The following is a 22,906-nucleotide window of genomic DNA, read 5'->3' as shown; positions in this document are numbered from 1 at the left end:
TAACTCAGGAGACAACTAACCGAGAGCACCTCCATAGAAAGCCAATTCAGCAAATTAAATGCAATAATTAGAAGCAAAAAAAGAATCAAGTTCAAAACTTCAAACTTACCTTACACCTTAGCAAACACAACTTAATTCACAACAAGACAAATATTCGAAACAAACACTTGTGAGATTCAGCAACTTAATCCACATAACACACTCATTTCGCTTGTGAGATTCCTCATATAAGAAAGAGGCCAGACTATCTCCATCAGGACAAGCCAGAATAGGTTTTGTTGCCAAAGAAGCCTTTTCATCAATAAGAGCATTTGATTTTTCACTTGTTAGTTTTCTACTCGAAGAAACACTTTCATGGCCTTGAAATTTCCAAATCTTTCTCTGAAGCGACTAGGAAGAGTTTGGGTTCCGGTAGGTAAGGCTTTGGCGGAGAAACGAGTGAGGCTGTACATTATTTGGCGATGTGTCTACATGTTGGTTTGTTGGAAAGACAATGATGATCAACCACGATGATGATGGTGATAGTAAAGAAATAACTCGGTGTGATAAGGCTTTAATTGTTTTTCATTAGAATCATGGAATGTTTTGTATGCTATAATTAATTTTATCTCTGTTTGGTATCATTGTTAGCTGATGGCATTGTGGAGATGATCCGAAGAGAGAAATTTCAGAGCAATTTTAGAACTTCCCATCTATGTTTTTATCAGTTTGTTTGGCAGCCTAGCGCGTTTATATACTTTCGCATTTGTGTTTTCAATGTTTTGGGGCATAAATGTGACGAAAATTGATGTTGGTATCTTGCCAAAACTCGAATGTGTTTCTTTTTGGGTTTTGGAATAAGATTGAGAATGTGCCATTTGGGGATGAAACTTTTTTCCTTAATCACTATTACCCCAATGCATTTCTTTATTTCGAGTTAATATATATATATATATATATATTTTTTCTTTGCATGCTGATCCACACCAAAAAATAAAAAAAGTATTGATGGAAATTCTTATGCCATTATCATTTATCAAGGTGAACTTTTCAGCGAAAGGAACAGAAAAGGGAAAGCATAAAAAGATGAGGAAGTGAAAGAATTGATAAATCCAAAATCCAAAGATAGCTGATTAGAGGTGTCTAATTAGGAAGGAATTAATCGTATTGCTAGAGCAAAGAATCTATGTAAAGTGGCTCATTTTGTGAGAAAGAAAACAATAGCTTGACAGATATATTCAGTCTGAGTTAGGTGCCTATTACAGATGACATTTTCCTTCTTTTTTTTTTGTTGGTTGGATTGGGAAGGGGGCGAGGGGAGGAGAGTGCTGTCTTTGTGTTTCAAGGAAAAAGGTTTGTCCAAATAATGTTTTAACTATTTTAAGGTTAATAAATCCGGGTGAAAACACGGATGCAATCAATTTAAGTAAGTATCCCATCATCATCTAAGACATCTCCAATGGTTCAGCAGATGTATCACCACATTCAAATTTGGTGAAAAAGAGATACTTTTGGTGCTCCAATGGTTTCACCAAAATGGTATCAAATTGAGAAAACATCACATGTTTCACCAAATTGAGAAACTGGGAAGCGTTCATCAATTTATTGTGCGTAGACGTTGGGCTGGGACTCACCGGACGTCCACCCGGTCATCCGGTTAACTGCACAAAATTGAAAAGGAAAAGAAAGTTTCGAGAGAGACATAGCCCCCGACAATGCTCAGCCTAGGAGGGTTTCCACCACCCATCACCACACCATCTCTCAATTTCTTCCTTTTCCATCCAAAACCCACCAAACCTATCTCCCTTTTCTCTCAGATGGATTGACCCATCTCAATTTCTGTCCTGTTCTTCATCAAATTCCTACTAAATTGTGTTTCTGCTTTAAAGAGTCAAAGTGGAGGAAGAGGAGACAATAATAGGCTCTTTGAAATGGAAGATCTAGATGATGACTTTGAAGATGATGATGATGATGATGATGATGATGATGAAGATAAAAGAGATGTTTGTGCCTTTGATGAATATGAAGAAGTGGATTGAGAACAAGCCTTCTGGGTTTGGTGAAGGGAAAGTGTATGATACTTCAATTGAAGACAACCTGCTCGAAGAAATGATGCAGAGTAGGGAAGCTCAGCTTGCTAATATCAATAAGCTCAAGAACAGCCCTAAAATGCTCTTGCCGGTCAACCGGCCGATCGTCCACCTGGACATCCGGTGTTTTGATGAAAGCACCATTGGAGTGTGTGATATCAAATTGAGGAAATCAATTTTTTTTTTTTACTCAGATTTGATGAAAAAAATAGTGAACAATTAGAGATGCTCTAAATAGGCAAAACAAACCAAGTATATATTGTCCCATTTCCAACTAGCAAAACATTTCCATATATCATACCCAAAATTAGAGTAATTACACTAACCTCCCTTAATTAAATTTCACAAAAATACAGTAAGCTCCAAAAGTTTCATATAATTACATTGAGCCCATTTTCACAAGAAATCCATTAGTCATATAGATGGGGGATATCGTCGTATCTTTTACATTAAAATGTATATTTCAGCTTATATATCATTGTGTCTTTACAATATTTGTGTTAGTTCCAATCTTTTAGCCTTACTAAAAGGGAATCGATGTAATTAATCCAAAAATATCGTCGTATTTTTTATATTAAAATGTATATTTCACCTTATATATCATTGTGTCTTCACAATAGTTGTGTTAGTTCCAATCTTTTAGCTTTACTAAAAGGGAAGTCGATGTAATTAATCCAAAATTGTGATTCTTGTTGTGTTTTCTCCAAACCTCGAGGATGGACAGTGTAATTTACACCCGACGACAAAAGAACTAGAGTTCCCTTTGTACATGCAAAATGTAAAACGTAGACATTATATTGTATAGGCAATTACAATTAGTTATATATTACATTTTAATACAATTTCAATCACATGAAAATATCAAAGTTAAAGGATGAAAGTGGGAGGACTTGCTGTTGATTCAAAGTGAAAATCCAGAAATAGTTCAAATAACGGGCCCGTCTGTCTTCGTTTTTTTACTCCATGGGAGCACTTGCTTAAAGGTCTCGTATATAGTTGCCTGCCATATTGAGGAGACAGAAAAAAAGAATACAAAAATGTTTAATATGCCTCTTTAAGAATGGATTCTTGAAATTCCTAAGGATAATTTTTTTTTTTTTTTAGGATGGTTCAATCCAGAAGACGTAATCAAAGTCAAAAAGACTTATCATGTGGTAGATAGATAATTTGGGACATAGGACAAGGAAGAATTGGGATGGTGAAACAAGATCATAGTAAATAATGCCTACGCGGATTCACTTGCTATCTGTATTATACAAAATAATGAGCCTACATAAATAAATACATATGATACTTCTTTGTGCATAGTGATTAGTGAGTTAGAAATGTTAGTGTAGCATTTTCTCATATGGTGACTCATGGCCATGAGTCATAATTTATTTCGTCCGGTGTGTTTTAATTAGGACTTTTGTAGATTAGGACCTTGAAAATAAATTGCATGCTAATTGGTTTCAATTAAGTCCAATGGTTATTTCCCATTAGGGATTTGGAGTTGGATGGAAAACAAACACTGCAACACAACATGGCTTTCGTGAATCCCATGTTATGGAGGTCAGGTGTGTTTGTTCTATCCAAATCCCTAACAAGGAGTTGACAATTGAATTTAAATTGAAACTAACAAAATCTCTTGATGTCGAGTGAAGATCGATTCTAACCTTAACTCAAGTTAGGCGGTGTTATAGGTAGGGGAGGCTTGACTCCCATTATATAGTGACTAAAAATAAATTACAAGGATCTAAGTAAAACTTGCTCTAATTTATTTGATGGTGGAAGGTGGTTTTTTAATAAAAAAAAAAAAAAAGTACGATAATTTTGTGGCTATGCATAGCCTAATCTTTTTGGTCCAACAATTGTAGGCTACAAAATAGAGGTTATGTGACATCTACCCATGACGCCTACCCTCTGACGACAAAGATAGAAGTTGGACATGAAATTTTGAATCTCTAAACACCACATCAATAAGCTACTTGTCCCTGTTCTCTATGTATATGCCCTTTTTATTTTCATGATCCTCCGTCATTCATCACCACATTTTACTAAAAATTATTCAATGCTCTGTATGCATTATGCGGCGTAAGTTCCGTGATGCCTCCACAATACATCATGTAACACATAATCCATCAGGAGATTAACACCACAAACAAGTTCTGTTGACAAGTTATTAATGTGTTTGTTCACTAGTATGAAGCACCACGTAACCAATACCACATGATGCGTAAAGAATACTATGGACTACCTCGGTAGGGTAGGAGAAATTACCTAATAAGCTCAGTTTATGAGGCATACGGGGTGACATTCCAATAATGTAACAGAATACATAATTATTTTGTCTCTCATTTTCTATAAAAGATAATCAAGTCTTCCTATAGTATAGTCCTCTTGCATTGTGTAGTCCACTACTGAACCAAAAATTACAACAATCTAAGTAAAATGTCCACTAAATTATATGATGTTGAATGCGGCTTACCAAAAAAAGAGATTATGTACACGACGCATTATTTTTTTAAGCAAATTATATTGATAGTTCTTATACCTTGGTTTTTGTGTCATTTTAATTCTCATAATTTTAATTAGTTCGATTTTAGGCTTCAATTTATGATTTTGTTTCAATTTGATTACAACTTTATAACATTTTTAATGAAAAAATGAGAACATGAGAAGCACGTCTCATGCTTTCAAAAACAAAAAATTATAAATTTACTCAACTCAATGAGATAACTTCAACGTACTCCGTGACCATTTTTGTCAAAAATCCTCACCGACATAATCAATTAGACCAATTAACACAAAATAAAAAATTAAAAGTCAAAATCAAATCAATTGATATTACTAGTACCAAAATAATATAACTAACGTAATTTGTCCTTTTTTTTTGCTCTGGCCAATAATATAATAGGCTACATAATAGAGGTTAAGTTCCCTCTATAATGCCCCCACTGCCTTACAACACTCTGTTGAGCCTCTAAGGCACAACACCCTCCCAGGTTCCTAATTTCTACCCTCCGATGGCAGAAGTGTGAAAAAATGAAATTTGAATCCCTAAATACCACACCAATAAGTTACTTAATGCTACACACCCACATTTTAAACCCACAAATTCAAATTCAGATCCTCTCCTTGAGGCGTCCTACTGTGTTTCCTACGAGGAACGGTTGAGTTGGTGGCATGTCACCTAATTAGAGATGGACGGTTGAGATTTGTTGAATTTTTTTTTAAAATTTTTTTCACACATCAGAGCTGTCACCCTGTCACCACTGCACAAGTTACAAAATTGTCCTCTCGCTCTTTATCCATAGCATTGCATACATACATATCGATAATATTTAGTAATTTTTTTGATAAAATATGTGGTATCTCTAGTATTTTTGTTAAATTACGCAATAAAAATTAAAAAAAAATAATATTCAAATATACAAATATTAAATCAAACCCCACATAATAAAAATAATAATAATAAATAATATTTCATCCATACAAATATTAATTCAAATCATATAAATAAAAAAATATATTCAAACTACATAAATATTAATTCATAGATTGGATTTGCACCCCACATAAACTAACACCCCCACACAAATTCAACTTGCATCCCACACAAATAAACTTGCACTCCATACCGACTAAACTTGAGGAATCGCAACCCTCCCACATCATGGTTTCTGAAGCAACTATCCATGAGCTAGTACTGTAGGTTTGAGTTATAAATGCCTGCTTTGGCACCCTAGCATTGCTATATATGTGAGTGTCTGATAAAAAATTTAGTGGTTTTGTTAGGATCCCTAACATTACCCTTTGTAATTTTTGTATCTTCCATTTACATTAGACACTGAACAGATGGGTCTGGGAGGGAAAACCAGTTTTGGGATATATATATATATATATATATATTGTAAATTCAGCTCATGCCCGGTGAAAATCTTATTTTTTATTATATAATTTAACAAAAATATTAGAGATACTAAATATTTTATCAAAAAAAATACTAAATACTAACATGGTGTGGGTCTCACATCCACGTAAGTGTTTGATAAATTTTTTGATAACTTTTTTACTAGTCTCTACATTTTCTCTCTCTTTTTATTTATTTATAGATTTATCTATGTTTTCTCCTAGAAAATAAAAATAATATTTTTATTAAAAAGTGCTTAGAGAATTATGTAAATTTAATTATGTACATTCACATACAAGTCATTTTAATTATGTAAATTTTTATTAATTTTGAATTACTAATTTAAAATTTTATTAAATACGTTAAATATTAGTCTCATTTTAAAAAATTTATCAATATCTTTTAAAAATATATTAAAAATTATATATATATATATATATATATATATATTATTAAAATATGATATCCAAGTAAAGGAAAATAATTCTTTCCATATTAAAAATGAGATGTGTATGTGAATGTATTATCGTCTGGCAAGAGGTTTTTTTGGTTATTTTAGTCACAAAAGACAAAATAGGTTATTTTAGTTATAATAAATAAAACATTACTTCTAACTCGTAATCATTACATTCTTTTCTTACAAAAAAAAAATCAAAAAATCAAAAAATCATTCACAAACAAAAATTTTTAACCCAAGTTAAAATAGTCAAAAAAATTAAAAAACTAACTCACTTCTCAAACGGAGACACCATATGTGTGTATGTATGCTATGCATAGGGAGGGTGACAAGCTGACAGCTATGACGTTTGAAAATTATTATTATTATTGTTTATATTCAACAGATCTCAGCCGCCCATAGTGGGCGACGTGGCACCATCTTAGCCGTTCTCTTAGAAAACAAAATAGAGATCCCCAATCTAGATTTCACAAATTTACCTATAATGATGTGGATGATGTGGAAGGTAACATCATATGGTTGGTTGTGTAACTAATTAAAATTTGACACCTACTATATTATCTCAAGGTCAAATTATGAGAGTATTTTGTGTTATCTCAAACATTTTCTCACTAGATAATATAGATCACATGATACTTTACCAGTAGAAAAACGCATTAGTTAATGTGTTTGTTCATTAAGACATGTTTAATTCGATAAATTAGAGTATGAGATTGAGATTATTAATTTATGGGTTCAGTTATTCTATGTTTGTTTTAATATTTTAGTTTAGGATTATTAATCCAATGAATAATTAATCCAACAAATTTGTAGGATTATTAGTAATGGGGTAGGGGTGTGATTATTAATCCAATGAATATTAATCCAATTAGATAGTGAATACTACACTAATTTAATAGGATTATTAATACTTCACTATGGGTGTGTTTGTTTTGAAGGATTAGGAGGTAAGATTAGATTATTAGTCCCACCGGACTAATAGTCCATTGTTTGTTTCATTTTTTTTGCTTTAGACTAATAGTCTCTCCGGACTATTAATCCCACAAATATGAGATTATCCTATCTCATGGGAGAGGATGGGATAGAAACCATGGGATTGATATCCCATGATATTATTTTGTGAAATGTCCATTTTACCCTCCATGCTATTGCTTAGCAAACAATTAAAAAATTAAATTTACATATTAAATTAAATTATTTTTTTAATGTTGTTAATTTAAAATTATATTTTAAATAAAAAATATAAATTATAAATTAAATTTATTTAAAAATAATAAATTATAAATTATGACCTTATAAATTAAATGTTTTTAGTGTTGTTAAAAATTTAATTTATATATTAAATAAGATTATTTTTATTGTCGTTAATTTAAAATTATATATTAAATAAAAAATATAAATTATAAATTATAAATTTAATTTAATTGAAAATAATAAATTAAAATAATTAAAATATTGTGCAAAAAATAAAATAAAATAATTTTTTATTTAATCTATCTAAACATAATTAAAATATTAAAGTGACTATTACTTAGTAAATAATTGAAAAGGATAAAATAGTCATTTGAACATTTATCATTCTTCATAATATCCCAACAAACACTAGATAACTAAAACTAGTCCAATCCAGACATCTAATTCCATGACTAAACAAACATAGGATACAAATTTGATCCAACCAAATAATCTCGGGACAATGTATCCTAGGACTAATAGTCCGATGAACTACAATCCTTCCTTATCCAGTCCGTCTAACCAAACGCACCCTATTAGTCTTGTGAGTCAAACATGACTATATAGTATGTATAATCTATACCAAGGGATGCTTAAAAACACAAAGTCTCATTTAAGTAGTTTTGAGTTCTATTTAGGAGCCAAATGAGATGCAAAAGCTTAGGTTACATTTGGTAGAGTTTTAAAATTATGATTTGAGAATAAAATTATATTTTGAGTTTGTGAGTTTTGAAATTATAATTTGAAAAGAGAAAATTTATTTGGTTATCAGTTTTGAAAAGATTTTTTAATTGCGTTTTGAATATTTAATGTGACATGAATTGAGAAAATTTGTTAGGTTATGAGTTTTGAAAAAAAAATTTAGAACTTAATTCAAAAAGTTATAACTCATAACTGAACGCACAACTCAAAACTCTATTGCAAATTCTATTTAAAACTCATAACCAAACTCTTTTTAACATTCAATTCAAAAAAATAAATAGTCATTTTGGTGTAAAAAAATAAATTATATATTTTAAAAATATCAAAAACAAATATAAATTTTTTTTTCTAAACGACATGTGGCGATTAGCAATTGTCAAAAAAAAAAAAAAAAATTACACTGTTCTGGTTGACGGGCCAAACGTCCGGAAGGATGACCGAGTAGACACAAAATTCAAAATCTCCCGTGCTTTTCAAAATGGAGAAGACGAAAAAGAGAGAGATGTCAAAACGATAAAGATAAATATATTTTGAAATTTGTGGTGGAATCACATTTTCAAAACTCTATCCAAACAGAAGTGCAAATGAAGGGTTGAAATTATGATTTGAGAGTTTCACCAAACACAACCTTAATAATTGCAAAGAGATCTTGTGAGTTTAACTCCTCCAAGTTATTCATTTAATAACTAGCCACACAGAGCATCCTCATCAAATACCCTTTAATCGTTTTTTAGCTAATAAATTTTAAAAAATTAAGTCCATCAAACTTGTTTGCAGCTCAATAACTCATTATGACAAGCGAGACACTGTTCATCGCTACTTATATGTTACCGGACGTCCGGCCGGTCAACCTGTCAACGGCATTTTTTTTTTCCTTTTACATTTCTTTCAATTTTACCTTTATAAAAGAACATAAGAATTGTTTGGTTACCAGCTCATCAAATTAATTAAAAAAAGAATAACAAATATTTTAATAAGATTAAGTTAGAATAAAGAGTTTGATGCAGTGGGGTGATTAGCTAAAATAGAAAATTGACTTTTTTAGTTATAATTTAACTAAAAATTTAAAAAAATTAGTATGGATGCTCTAACTTTCATCTATTAAAAAAAAGAGAAAAAAAAATTCTTAATGGAATAAAAGAAACTAGAGATCACACAGTACAGTACACCACTCATCACTTGTCATATAACTCATGTTTCGTTGGGAAGTTGGTGATTTTTTAGTTTTTTAAATTTTTTAGTGTTATTTTAGTTTAGAGTTAAAAGTCTGATTTGGGAAGGATTTTTAACTTTTTTAAATTTTTTAATTTTTTTGTGAGAGAAAGAATGTAATGATTATAGATTAGATGTGATGTTTTGTCTTATTAAACAAAATTTTTTTTTTTGTTGTGTGTGTGACTATTTTAGTCAAAAAAATCCTCAAATCCAACTTTCCAAACATAGGCTCATAGTGACCCCTTCTAACAAGACCAACTAAGGCTTTGTTTGGAAGGCGGGTTGATTTTTAATTTTTTGATTTTTTGATTATTTTAATTTTAGGTTAAAAAGTCTTGTTTAAATTAGATTTTTTGACTTTTTTTACTTTTGTGAAAAAAAAAATGAAATCATTATGATTTGAATGTGACATTTTATCTTATTAACTTTTTAATCTATTTTAGACTATTTTGGAAAGATAGTTAAAAAGTCATCTTTTAATTTTTAATCCATTTTAAGTTACATCGGGTTGGTTTGGAAAGTAGATTGACTTTTTGACTTTTTGATTTTTTTGATTTTTTTAGTGAGAGAAGAGTGTAATGATTATGGGTTGGATGTGATGTTTTGTTTGTTGTAACAAAAATAACCTATTTTATCTTTTGTAACTAAAATAGTCAAAAAAAACCTACAAAACCACTTCCCAAACGGTGCCATCATCTCTTACAATTTTTTACACATTCGTTATTTAAAAAGTCAAAAAAATAAATTTTTTACTATTTTTTCAAAATAATTCTCTTTTTTTTTATAACTATTTTAACTAAAAAAAAATCAACCCAATCAATTTACCAAACGAGGGCTAAGTGATTATACCCACAAGCGGAATCTGTTAACAAATTATTAATAAGTTTGTTCATGAGTAGCATAGAACGCCACGTAACTTATATCAAATGAGGACGAACACTCGAAACCATTTGAGTGGGACAGGGATAAATTATTATAAGACATATGTTTTATCATTCTCATGGCAGGAGAACACGTTACTATTTTGGTTTTTTTTTGCAAGATGATCAATTTATTTCTTAGGCTTGGTTTGGAAAGTAGGTTGACTTTTTGATTTTTTTGACTATTTTAGCCTGGGCTAAAAAGCTTGGTTTGAGAAGGACTTTTTGGCTTTTTTGACTTTTTTTGTGAGAGAAGAATGTAATGATTATAAGTTGAATGTGATGTTTTGTTTGTTATAGTTAAAATAACCTATTTTGTTTTTTGTGGCTAAAATAGCCAAAAAAACCTGAAAACTAACTTGCCAAACAGAGGCTACAAACACACGAGCAAGTAAGCCATTGAACCTCACATTTATTTTGTATCTGCAAATACAGGAGGTGTTTGGCAAGTTAGATTTTGTGTTTTTTTTTTTTAATACTAAAATCTATAAAAATAAAAAAAAATAAAATAGACTAAAATAGTTAATAAGATAAAATATCACATCAAATCCATAATTATTTCACTTTTTCTCTCATAAACATAACATCCAACTACAAAAAAATTTGAATGCGTTTGTTTTGGTTTTGGTAGATAAATTTTCAAAAAAACAATTTGGGAAAATAGTTTAGAAATTTTTTTGACTTGTTTGGTCATATATTTTGAAAATAGTTTTAGAATATGAAAGTTTGAAATGATTTGATATTTTGTCGTATTTGAATAGATGTATGTAAGAGAAAAAGTGATTAAGAATGAGAGAAGAGATAGAAAAAATGATTAATTAATGTGTAAAAAAAGATAAAGCGACTTTGGAAAAAAAATTTCTGAAATCACTAAAGCAAACAAAATTTTAAAAACATTTCTCCAAAATTTATTTCTCAAAAATAAACCAAACAAGGCCTTTATCTATCTTTCCAAAGACAAATTTTAACTTACTAAAATAGTCAAAAACTAAAATAGCAATTTCTCAAACACCTACACAAATAAAAATGATATTCACATTTATAGACACGAATAGGAATAAATAAGAGTCGTCAACAATTTAAGCCTTTGTTTAGTATGAAAGGTTTTTGGATTTTTTACTTAAAATAATTACAAAAAAACAAAATAAATTTTTTCAACTCAATAACACAAAGTGTTTTGAAAAGTTGGTAAAAAATTAATTTTTTGACTTTTTTAGTCTATTTTATCTTTTTGTAAGTAAAAAATGTGAGAGGTAATGTGACCCAAAATGAGTAAAAAGCCAAAAGTTTGTGTTTTTAGCTCTTCTCAAAAGAGCCCAAAATGTCATGTCTAAACTATAATTATTTTATTTTTTTCTCTCACAAAAATTTAAAATAAAAAAAAAATCTAGCTCAACAAAACTTTTTAAATCCAAACTAAAATAATTAAAAAATTAAAAAACTAATTCACATCCTAAACGAAACCTAAATAATTTAAGAATTTTAGTGAGGGATGTCTCATCTTTTTGTGCAGTAATATTTGTGTCAAGTGTATATATGAATGACTATGACACGTTCAATCCAAACCCCCCCCCCCCCCCCCCCCCCCCAACACTTAGCCTCAGTTTGAAAAGTGAGTTAAATTTTTTACTTTTTAATTTTTTTAACTATTTTAATTTGAACTGAAAAACTTGGTTTGAAATTTTTTTTTTTGACTTTTTAAATTTTTTTTGTAAGAGAAAAATGTAATGATTATAAATTTGATGTGATATTTTATTTGTTGTGTCTGAAATAACCTATTTTATCTTTTATAACTATTTTAACCACAAACTAACTTGCTAAATAACACCTTATGTATTTTTCTTGGACAGCTAGGCTAGCTATGGAAACAAGCCCACCTACCCTTGGTGAACCTTTTGGACATTGTTTTATCTCCAATAATTTTTTATTTTGATATGTTTCACCAGCTGTGTAGTAGTGCCGCACCACAACAACCCATTCAATTATGCAATGGCGTATTTTAAGTGAAAAATTAATGATTACAAAAAATAAGTCAAATGTATTTTTTTTAATTTTTAAATTAAAATAATTTATAATCAATTCATTTAAACGGCAGCAAACAATCCCAATGCCTAAATCACACAAAGTTGCGATGAATTTACTTAGATGTAGCAAAATCATGAGAGAGGTTCCGCGTGGAGTTTACTTTATGGTTCTAAAATAATATTTTCCTACATTTATCTTGTAATTGTTGTTTTTCTACGAAATTTTTAATTTAAAATCTTTGATATTAAATATTCAACATTTTTAGTTTAAATTCTTTGAGAAATTTAGCTCGTCACAAATTTTTTTGTGATAAATAAAAATTTCTGTAATAATATTATTATGTGACCTTAATAAATAAACAAAAATATATTAGACATCTCCTACTTAGCCTTCGTTTGGTAATGACTTTTTTAGTTAGCTTTTTGACTTTTTAAAATTTTTTAACCTGAAATTTTTTTATTCATTTGATATTCTTAGCCTCCGTTTGGGAAGTGGGTTGATTTTTTGACTTTTTGACTTTTTTGGCTATTTTAACCTGGGCTTTGGTTTGGGAAGAACTTTCTGACTTTTTGGCTTTTTTGAGTTTTTTTGTGAGAGAATAATGTAATGATTATGGGTTGGATGTGATGTTTTATTTGTTATAGCTAAAATAGCTTATTTTGTTTTTTGTGGCTAAAATAGCCAAAAAAGTCTGTAAACCCACTTGCCAAACACAGGCTTAATTGGCTTTTTTGGCTTTTTAACTTTAGAATGGTAGATTTTTTTTATTTTTTTGTCCTTTTGTGATTTTTGACTTTTTTGTGTTCTTTTTTTTTTATTTTTTAGCCCAACTCAAAAACCAAACAACCCCTTATTATCCAAAAGCCTATTTTGAGAAATACTTTCTATTTTTTTTTTTTTGAAATAATATTTTAAAAAAAATAAAGAAGTAATGTCACTCAAAAAAATCAAAAATCAAAAAACTGACTTTTAACTAATTTTTCAAAATAGGCCAAAGTTCAAAAGACATGTTTCATTAATTTTTTTATTTCTTTTTTTAATAAAAAAAAATTACATAAAAGTAATGATCTTCTCATTTGAACCAATAAAGCTCTTAAAGCATTGTTTGGGATGTGCTATTTAAGTGTATTTTTTGATTTTTTGACTAAAAAGGTAGAAAAAAAAATGTATATTCCGGATAACTTTTTATTTTTTACTAAAAGATATATAATAAAATATTATAGTAAAATCAAAATGGCCATTCTCTTCTTGTTAACTTTTTGACTTTAAACTTTTTGACAATAGTTAAATTCAAATGGTAAAATTATTCCCTCACAAGCTTTCTCAAATAATATGGAACTTTTTGAATTTTTTTTACGGTAGTGCTACGTAGCTCGAAAGGTGGAGCTCGAAATTGGCTCAAATCAGAAGCAGAGAAGGAGAAGAGAAGAAAGGAGGAAGAAGATGAGGGACTGGAGGGAGCCCAACAAATGGGGCTGGAGGCGGGGAGCCGGGGGCGGGGGCGAGGCAGAGCCGACGAGCAGCGACGGCGGGCGACGAGGCGACGATTCTCGGCGGCAGCGGTGGTGCTGGCTCTTCTCCTCTCTTCTTCCTCTTTCTCCTCTGTCTCTTTCTCCTCTCTTCTTCCTCTCTTCTCTCCCTCTTTCAGGCCAATTCAAGCCAACCAATTCGAGCTACGGCTCATTTCCGTTTTTTTTAATAACTTTATGACCTTTTAACTTTTATAAATTATCCCAAACAAGACCTAAATGATTTTGGAAAAATTACAACTTTAGTGATAATTTGAAAAAAATTATAATTATACTTATTAATATTGAAAAAATTTATTATTATTTTTTTAAAGATGTGAAATTTCCCCAATAATTTTCCTTCCTAACGTGTCTCAGTGCACAAAGGTGTCAGGGTCACCGACTGTTGTACTCTTTGATAGCCTATTTCAATTCACTTCGGTTTCTAATTTTTAGAATTTACTTTTTTTTAAATTTTGACCTTGTTTGATTTGTTTTTCAAAAAAAATTTTAAAAAAAATTCTCTATAAACAAATTTTTACGAGCAATTAATTCAAACAAATTTTTCAAAAAAAAATTTCAAAATTTTATTTGGTTACCTACTTTCCAAAATCACTCGCTCTCTCATACACATCAAATCAATCACTTTTTTTAAAACTCTCTTCCCAAAACAATTTTACAAAACCATTTCTAAAAAAAGACGAACCAAACAAGTTTTCATATTTTTTATCTCAAAAATTACTCTACAAACACAAACCAAGCACACACTTTTTCTTATTTAATATATTTTTTATTTTAACTGAATTTTTTAATATTTTAAATAATTTTTTTAATTTTTAAATACACCTAATATAAATATACTTAAAAAGTATAATATTTACAAAAAAATCATTAAAAAATACACTAAATACCAAAAATACAAAAAAAAAATCAATACATTTTTCGTATTGTGTATTGATTAATTTTTAAAAATATTTGTTCACAAATAACTTATTATTTAGATACATCTCAATAACATATATTTAAAAAATTTAAAATTATTCAATAAAAAACAAAAAGATAAATGAAAATACAGAAAAATAAAAAATTCAATTGAAAAAAGGTGTCAGGGTCAGCGACACTTCCAGATAATAATCATTGGGTTTTATTTGAATTTTCTAGATTATTTTTTAAAAAATGAGTCTTTTAATATTCGTATTTCTTTTATTGTTAGTAAATATTTTTTAAATTTTAAATATATTTTTTATTTTTTTTAGATGTATCTTATTTAGATATATTTAAAAAATAAAAAATATTTTAAAAAATTAATAAATATATAAAAATATAAAAAATATATTGAATTCTCGTATTTTTTTTTACATTTTTGATATTTAGTAAATTTTTAAAAAAAATTTTACAAATTTTTTACTTTTTAAGTATATTTATGTTAGGTATGTCTAAAAAGTAAAAAAAAATTACTTAAAATATCAAAAAAATTCAGAAAAAATAAAAAAATATGAAAAACAAGAAACTAAAATTTTTTAAAAAGTATTTTTTGAAAAACCTAACCAAGCAAGCTGAATACTTCTTTCCTCCCGAATCACTATGTTGGTTTCTAATTTTTAGAATTTACTTCATAAAAAATTTATTTTTTCGTATTTCATATTTTTTTTTTTTAAATGGATTTTTTAAATATTTTTTTTTATTCTTAAATACACCTAATATAAATATACTTAAAAAATATAATATTTACATAAAAAATCATTAAAAAATACACTAAATGCCAAAAATATAAAAAAAAAATACATTTTTCGTATTTTGTGTATTATTTAATTTTAAAAAAAAATCACAAATAATTTATAATTTAAATACAACTAAAAAATTAAAAAAATTACTTAAAATTTAAAAAATATTTAATAAAAAAACACGAAAAAATAAAAAATTCAATTTAAAAAAGGTCTCAGGGTCAGCGCCTGTTGTACTTTTTGATAGCATCAAATCGCTTCTAAATAATAAGAGCAATGTTAGGGTCCAAATAAATTATGAAGGTGGTTTTGGATGATTTAAATAAGTGTATTTTTTAATTTTTTGTGAAATATGGGTTGAGTTTGAAGTAATATGATAGAGAGGTGATATGATTTAAATAAGATAATGTGACTTAAATAGGATAGTGACTTTTTAATTTTTTGACTTTTTTAGAGTACCCCAAACAAAGTCCAAGTATCAAATCTTTTACATAAGTGTAAAATTTATACAAATTACATGTGTATAGATCTCACTTATATGAGAGATTTAATAAAAAAATTGATAATTCATTTGAAATTTATACCATTTTCCAAATAATAATACTTGTTTCCTCTCAAAATAATAATCACCCTGTTGGTTTCTAATTTTTAGAATTTACATTATTCCATATTTTTTTGTTTTAACTGAATTTTTTAAATATTTTAAACAATTTTTTTAATTTTTAAATGCATCTAACATACATACACTTAGAAAGAATACCAAACAATACACTTAAATACAGCTAACATAGATACAATTAAATACAGCTTAGATGTATTTAAAAAAATACGCTAAATACCAAAAATATAAAAATAAAAATAAAAATTCAATATATTTTTCATATTTTGTGTATTCATTAATTTTAAAAAATATTTTTTCACATATAATTTACTATTTATAATTACATAAATTAAAAGAAAATTGATTGAGAATGAGTATTTTTAATTGAGAAATGTTTGGGATTTTTTTTTAGAATTTCATAACTCCAATTTAACCTTGGCCTTTGATGTGTGTAGGGCCATTCATGTATGTATGTGTGCACTCCACATTATTATGAGTGGTTAAAATGAGAGTAGAGATTGTGAGGGTCATGTATACGTGGGAGTCTCTATCACAATTATTTTTAATTTTAGCTTTCTAATTATCATTTTTACCTTGCAACAAAATTGCATAAAAAAAAAAAAACTAATAAATTATGCATTGGAATCACACACTGAGATGTAGAGTTAAAACAGAGGGGATTAATCAGCAGTGTGTAGTTCTTTTGAAAGACATTTGAAGAACTTACCCAGAAGTGAGGCCTGGCTTGAGAAAGGCTTCCATTCCTTCTAAATCTGCTACCATCATTCTCATCATCTCCAGAATTTGCTATGTCCATGGAAGATGAATAGACAAAACTACCCCTACCCCGACCCCTTTTACCACCCTTAACAAGGTTAGTAGTATTACCCTTTCGTCCCCAAGAACCAAACAACCCTCTCTTCCTATGGACCATAGAACCAAGCTGCCCTCTCTCAGGACTCCCACCACCACCACTCCTGCCAAATGACAAAACTGCCGTCTCGGTGAACCTGAATGAGGATGACTGAAACACAGGGATATAAGGACCGTCAAGGACGGCGGTGGGGGAGGGCGTTTTGGTCATTTTGGACTGAAGCCTTGGAGGTAGCTCTAAGCTGCTATTAGTTCTAGTGTTTATGAGGGCGGTGCAGGGGTGGGGCTTCCCTGGGTGTTCTTCCCACCGGAATGGGACGGCAGCGGAGGGGTTGAGGGGTGGTGTTAGCATCCCTGAACGGTGGTCCGGTGACTGCATTGGTGGCAGAGTTAATAGTGGAAGCTTTGGTATGGAACTTGCCTCTGTTTCTGCCGCCACAGATCCCATTCTCTCTCTCTCTCTCTCTTTCTCTCTCTCTATAGTTCCACACTATAGAGATAGCCTTTTAGGAATGAGATTATTGTGCCCCTGTTTGGGAAGACGTTTTTTGGATTTTTTTTTTTTTTTTTTTTAAATATTTACAAAAGATAAAATAAGTTATTTTAGTCTCAACAAATAAAATATCACATTTAATTCATAATTATTACATTTTTTTTTTACAAAAAAAGTCAAAAAATTCTTTTCAAATTAAACTTTTTAATACAAGCTAAAATAATCAAAAAAAAAATCAAAAATTAAAAAATCCATTCACTTTCCAAACGAAACCTGTATTTATTTGAGAGTGGGAAAATGAAAAAGTAAGACCACGAATGAAGAAATGGGGAGGATGAATGACGTTTCACGCTTTCATATTTATGATGGTGAATCGAGACATCTCAAATGAAATAAATATTTTTTATCAAATATTTATACGTTGCGTACGAGTAGCAATGTTGCAGAAGTAATGCTTTTTTTTTTTTTTTATTACCAAAGTGACCCACCCGCCCGCCACCGTCCGTCACTCACTTGCACTCACCATCCACCACTCATCACTTGTCACCGTCACCCACCCACCACTACCACCTGTCACCTACCCGCCACCACCCGTCATCCGTCACCCACCTGCCACCACCACCACCCATTCGCTACCATCCACCACTCGCCACCGTCACCCATTCACCCACCACCACCACCACCCATCGTCACTACTTTTCACCACCACACCCACCGTCACTACTTTTCACCACCGTCTTCCGCCGCCACTTGCTATTTCTCACTCTTTTTTATATTTTTAAATTTTTTAAAAATATTTTATCAATTACTAAACACGTTTGTAGTTTATGTTTTTCTAAAAATAAACAAAAACTAATTTATAAAAATTTTGTAAATATAAACTGAAAACGTAAACGTTACCAAACACACCCTTAACATACGGACTTTTCACCAACAAATATCCTTATGTCCCAATAGAATCACTCTTGTCCTTGATGACTTTATATGGGGTGGGGATATGGATTTGTCAAGGAGTTTTCCTTTTTTTAATTTATATTTGTATAATTTATTGTCTATTGCAATTGTCTCATAACAATTCTCCTTCTTTACCTCCTTAGGAATAGGCTAAATATATAAATTGTATTTGAATTTTCAAAAAAAACAAAGAAACAAAAAAGAAGAAGAAAAGAGGGTTTGGTTTTGAAATTACGAGGTGTATCAATAGTTAAATATTTCATTCTTCTCTCTCTTAAGACTAACTCTATAACTTAAGTCCGCTTAGAGGGGAAAAAACTCTAATACAACGGTGCTACCATGTTATTGGTATCACCATCCAATAAACTCTTGTTTTTTACCCTATGTATATATAGAAAGACAATTGTTAGGTCGACCTTTAGCATCATGTGACTTTATTGTGTGTTGGTGATTCTACGTCATTAGTATCACTATTGCACTGAAGCTATTGTTTGTATTTATTTGTTACAATAACTCAACAAATTTTTTTGAGGCATTAATCATGAGCTGCTCAATAGTTTTTCATTTTTTGATATATTTGACTATACTATTTTTGACTTTATTGAGTGTTGATCATTGAGAGAATGATAATAAAATTTAATAAAAAAAAAAGACTAACAATTACATCAAAAATAAAAATGATATTGCAAAAAATAAAGACTAACATTTATCCCGTAATTATTCATCAGGAGGTAGGGGGAAATAAAAATTTGGGCTGCTCACATTTGAGGACCACTTGGCGAAAATCTCATTTTTTCGCATTGTGTAATACGCTTTCATCTGAGGGTCCAAATGAGAAATGCCCGTAGTCATTATTTGGTGTTCTTCCTTTCTCATCTCATGTTCTTGTCTTCTGATCTCGAAGTCATGTTTTTTCATCTCATGTTCTTGTCTTATGATCTCGAAGTCATGTTTTTTCATCTCAAGTTCTTTCATCTCCTGCAGTGCTTGAATCCTTTTTTCTTCTCTTTCATCTTTTTTCTTTTCCTTCTCAGTAAGGTATTGGTTAAATGTGTCCAGTTGTGTGCTCATTTTTTGAACTTCAGCTTGAGCGACTTGATTTTTCCGAAATAATTCTTTTGCAGATTTCCTACCCATGGGCCTTTTACCCCTTGCAGAGACACTACCTTCACCGACGGTTGGATTGTTACCAACACTTGGACTGGTGTCATCTTCAAGAGAAATGGAGTTATCCATAGGAGAATCGGGGGTTGAATTAGGGAAAAACGGTGTATGTATTCTTGACTTCACCGTGTTCGTAGGAGTTACATCTTGCCACCTAATATTGTTTTGCAAGATTGGCCAACAATGTTCAAAAAGAAAATGTTTGTTTTCATCTTGATGGTATAACAGTTTTGCTTGAAGCATCTATATCAATAAAATATTAAATTAATTAATCAGTTAATTTTTATGTAAGACAAAATAAAAAAACTAACATAATAAATGAAAATGAAATCTTACTATATCAACTTGTGACGCCCCACTTGGATGTAGATTTTCGACTTGCGCTAGACACCCAAGAAATTTGTTACAACATTTCATGATTACACCCCATCGAGATGAGATAGACACTTGTGTTCTTGAGTGATCATTCTGCAATGAACAATAATTTTCAAAAATTCTTCCCCAAAAATGAGCATGAGATTGTGAATTCCCAACGATTGGATCTTCAGTAATGTGACACCAAGCTCTACAAATTGCCACATCTTCTTGAGTGGTAAATGATTTTCCTCTTTTCATTTTTGATGAACCTTCCATAGTGATTGTGTGAAAAAACAAAGAAGAAAATAATTTGTGAAGTTTGGTGTGAAATAAAATTCAGAAAAAAGAGAAGAGAAAAGAAAAATGAAATTTAAAATGTTTGGTGTGAAATGAAATTGAGATTAAAAGTTTTTATTTATAGAAATATAAAATATGACCGTTTGAAAAAAAATGCCCGTTAATTTATAACTGTTTTGAAAGAGAAAGAAAAAGAGCCGTTGCATTACTTTCACAAAATAGCACCGTTGGATTATATAATCCAACGGCTCATCCATCCATATATTTAGAACAATCCGTGCATTATCTATCTTCCTATATACCCTCTTGTTTGAGATGTATCTATCTATCTATGACACCAAGCTCTCTCTCTCTCTCTCTCTCTCTCTCGCCCTCACCGATCTTCATCTCTCTCTCCTCTTTTCTCATCTCCTCTCCTCAAATCTTCCAAATCAAACCCTAACAAAGCCGATCTCTCTCCACTAATCTCGGTCTCCATCGATGAAGCCGATCTCTCTCCACTGATCTCGGTTTCAAAGCCGATGCTTTAACAGTTTCAAAGATCTCTGCTTAGATTTTCAGATTTTTTGAGATTTTTTGGGTGGGATTGATTGACACAGCTATGAGGAAGGTTATGGGTTTATGGGTTCTATTTGTTGTTGGGTTTGTTAGCAAATGTGTAGATGGGTTTGAGTGTTTCAATCTGACAGAGCTTTGATTTCAATCTTTCTATGGAGTCTCTGCTCCAACGGTAATATTTCTATTTCTTCATCATCTTCTGTTTTCTTTCTCTTTTTTTTTTTAATTGAATTTTCTACATATGGCCACTTTATGGATTTGCTGCTAATTGTGGAATGTGTAGATGGGTAGATGGGTTTGCTAATTGTGTAATGTGTCTCTGCTCCAATTGGATTTGCTGCTAATTGTGGAATGTGTCTCTGCTCCAATTGGATTTGCTACAAATGTGTAGATGGGTTTGAGTGTTTCAATCTTTCTCTTTTTTTTTTTATTTCTTCATCTTCTTCTGATTTCTAATTAAATTTTATAATTCTGATTGAATTTGTAATTGAATTTTCTAATTAAATTTTCAATTGAATTTTTTTTAACAAGTTTTTTTTTTTAATTGAATTTTCTAATTATGATTCTGAATCTGTAATTTTCATGTTTCAATCCGTTTTCATGTTTTCTAATTCTGAATCTGTAATTTTTTTTCTGTGAATCTGTGAATTTGTTTGATGAATAATTTTTGAAACCGTTGGTTTTTTGCTGAGTTGGCATGAATGGCAGCTGCCAAAGCTTGTGTCAAATTTGACACAAGCTTTGGCATTTCTCAAATTTGGCAGCTGCTATGTTTTGCCATTGGAGCATCAAAATTCAATGACAGCTGCTATATATAGTAATGGCAGCTCCAATGGCAAATCATTGGAGATGCTCTAATGGATGGTTTATTTGAAAAGGTAGCTACATAAAACAGAAAAGTGATTTTTGAATTGTAATTAGTTCAGGGTCAAATCTATAAAAATTTGATAAACTGAATAGATAATGAATAGTACCTCAACAAATTTATTGAGTTACTGTAACAAATATAAATAATAACTAGTTATAGAATTAGTTTGTTGAGACGGATGAAATACTATTGTTATGGTTTACTAGCTATATTCAGCTAGAAAATTAATTTGTTGAGACTAATGTGGTTTGGAATTTCTTTTTTAACAATTTTTTACTTTTTTATTTGTTTTAAATATTTTTATTGAGCTTTTTTTTTAAATGTTTTTTTTCACTTCTAGATGTTTGTAAACTAGAAAATTCTGAAATTTTTAAAAAGTCCACAAAAGATAAAAAAAACAACTAAAAAGTTGATTTATTTTCTCCTTTTTGTTTTTAGTAAATTTTTATTTGGAATTTTTAATTTAATTTTTTAAATCGCTCTAGATTAGAAGAATTTGAAAAAAAAAAAATTTGAAACAAATTTTTTTTTTTCCAAAGAAATCACTAAAAAACAAAATAAAAAACTTTTTTTGTAATTTTTAATTGTCGGTAATCAAGGCCTTCCTAATATATATGAGATGGGGACTATGCAAGGGTGTAGTTAGGGGCAAAATCTTTGACAATCTCACGAGCAAATATATATGGGAGAAATTATTTAACAGCGACAATAATAGTAAATTATTATAGAATTATAAAAAAAAAGTTATAATTTTAATTATTAACCTATATAGATAAAGTTACCATTTAACCGTAATTATTTTTTTAAAATGTACACTGCATTGAAATTTTTTCATATATATGGGTTAATTTCACTCTTATTTCTTAAACTATTACTAGTTTTTAATTTTTATCATTACTAAATTATTGATTTTTTTATTTAATTATTGCCCATTGTGCTTTTGGTCAAGTATTAATATCCTTTTTTGGTTATTCCACCATATAACTCTTTGACAGA

General features: G+C 29.7%; 2 protein-coding genes across 2 annotated transcripts; both read right to left on the bottom strand.

Moving 5' to 3' along the window:
* Positions 1–2,831: 2,831 nt before the first annotated feature.
* On the bottom strand, positions 2,832–17,762 carry LOC114314646 (uncharacterized protein At4g00950). The gene is made up of 2 exons (XM_028261116.2): positions 17,074–17,762; positions 2,832–3,069 (listed from the first exon to the last, which is right to left on the bottom strand). The coding sequence occupies exons 1-2, from the start codon at positions 17,665–17,667 to the stop codon at positions 2,995–2,997; spliced, it is 669 nt and encodes a 222-aa protein (XP_028116917.2). The 5' UTR covers positions 17,668–17,762; the 3' UTR covers positions 2,832–2,994.
* A 1,610-nt stretch (positions 17,763–19,372) lies between these two features.
* On the bottom strand, positions 19,373–20,588 carry LOC145790221 (uncharacterized). The gene is made up of 2 exons (XM_082868022.1): positions 20,167–20,588; positions 19,373–20,073 (listed from the first exon to the last, which is right to left on the bottom strand). The coding sequence occupies exons 1-2, from the start codon at positions 20,461–20,463 to the stop codon at positions 19,384–19,386; spliced, it is 987 nt and encodes a 328-aa protein (XP_082724148.1). The 5' UTR covers positions 20,464–20,588; the 3' UTR covers positions 19,373–19,383.
* Between the last annotated feature and the right edge of the window lie 2,318 nt (positions 20,589–22,906).

The sequence above is a fragment of the Camellia sinensis genome, chromosome 5 (assembly GCF_055761805.1).
Source record: "Camellia sinensis isolate YWXY chromosome 5, ASM5576180v1, whole genome shotgun sequence".
NCBI classification, from domain to species: domain Eukaryota; kingdom Viridiplantae; phylum Streptophyta; class Magnoliopsida; order Ericales; family Theaceae; genus Camellia; species Camellia sinensis.
This window is presented reverse-complemented; position numbering and strand designations above follow the sequence as displayed.

Coding starts and splice junctions, on each gene's coding strand:
- LOC145790221 (XM_082868022.1), bottom strand. CDS start 20,463: ATGGAAGGTTCATCAAAAATGAAAAGAGGAAAATCATTTACCACTCAA. Junction 20,074..20,166: donor GGGCGTCACAAGTTGATATA/GTAAGATTTCAT, acceptor TTATTGATATAG/ATGCTTCAAGCAAAACTGTT.
- LOC114314646 (XM_028261116.2), bottom strand. CDS start 17,667: ATGGGATCTGTGGCGGCAGAAACAGAGGCAAGTTCCATACCAAAGCTT. Junction 3,070..17,073: donor AAGCCAGGCCTCACTTCTGG/GTAAGTTCTTCA, acceptor TCAATATGGCAG/GCAACTATATACGAGACCTT.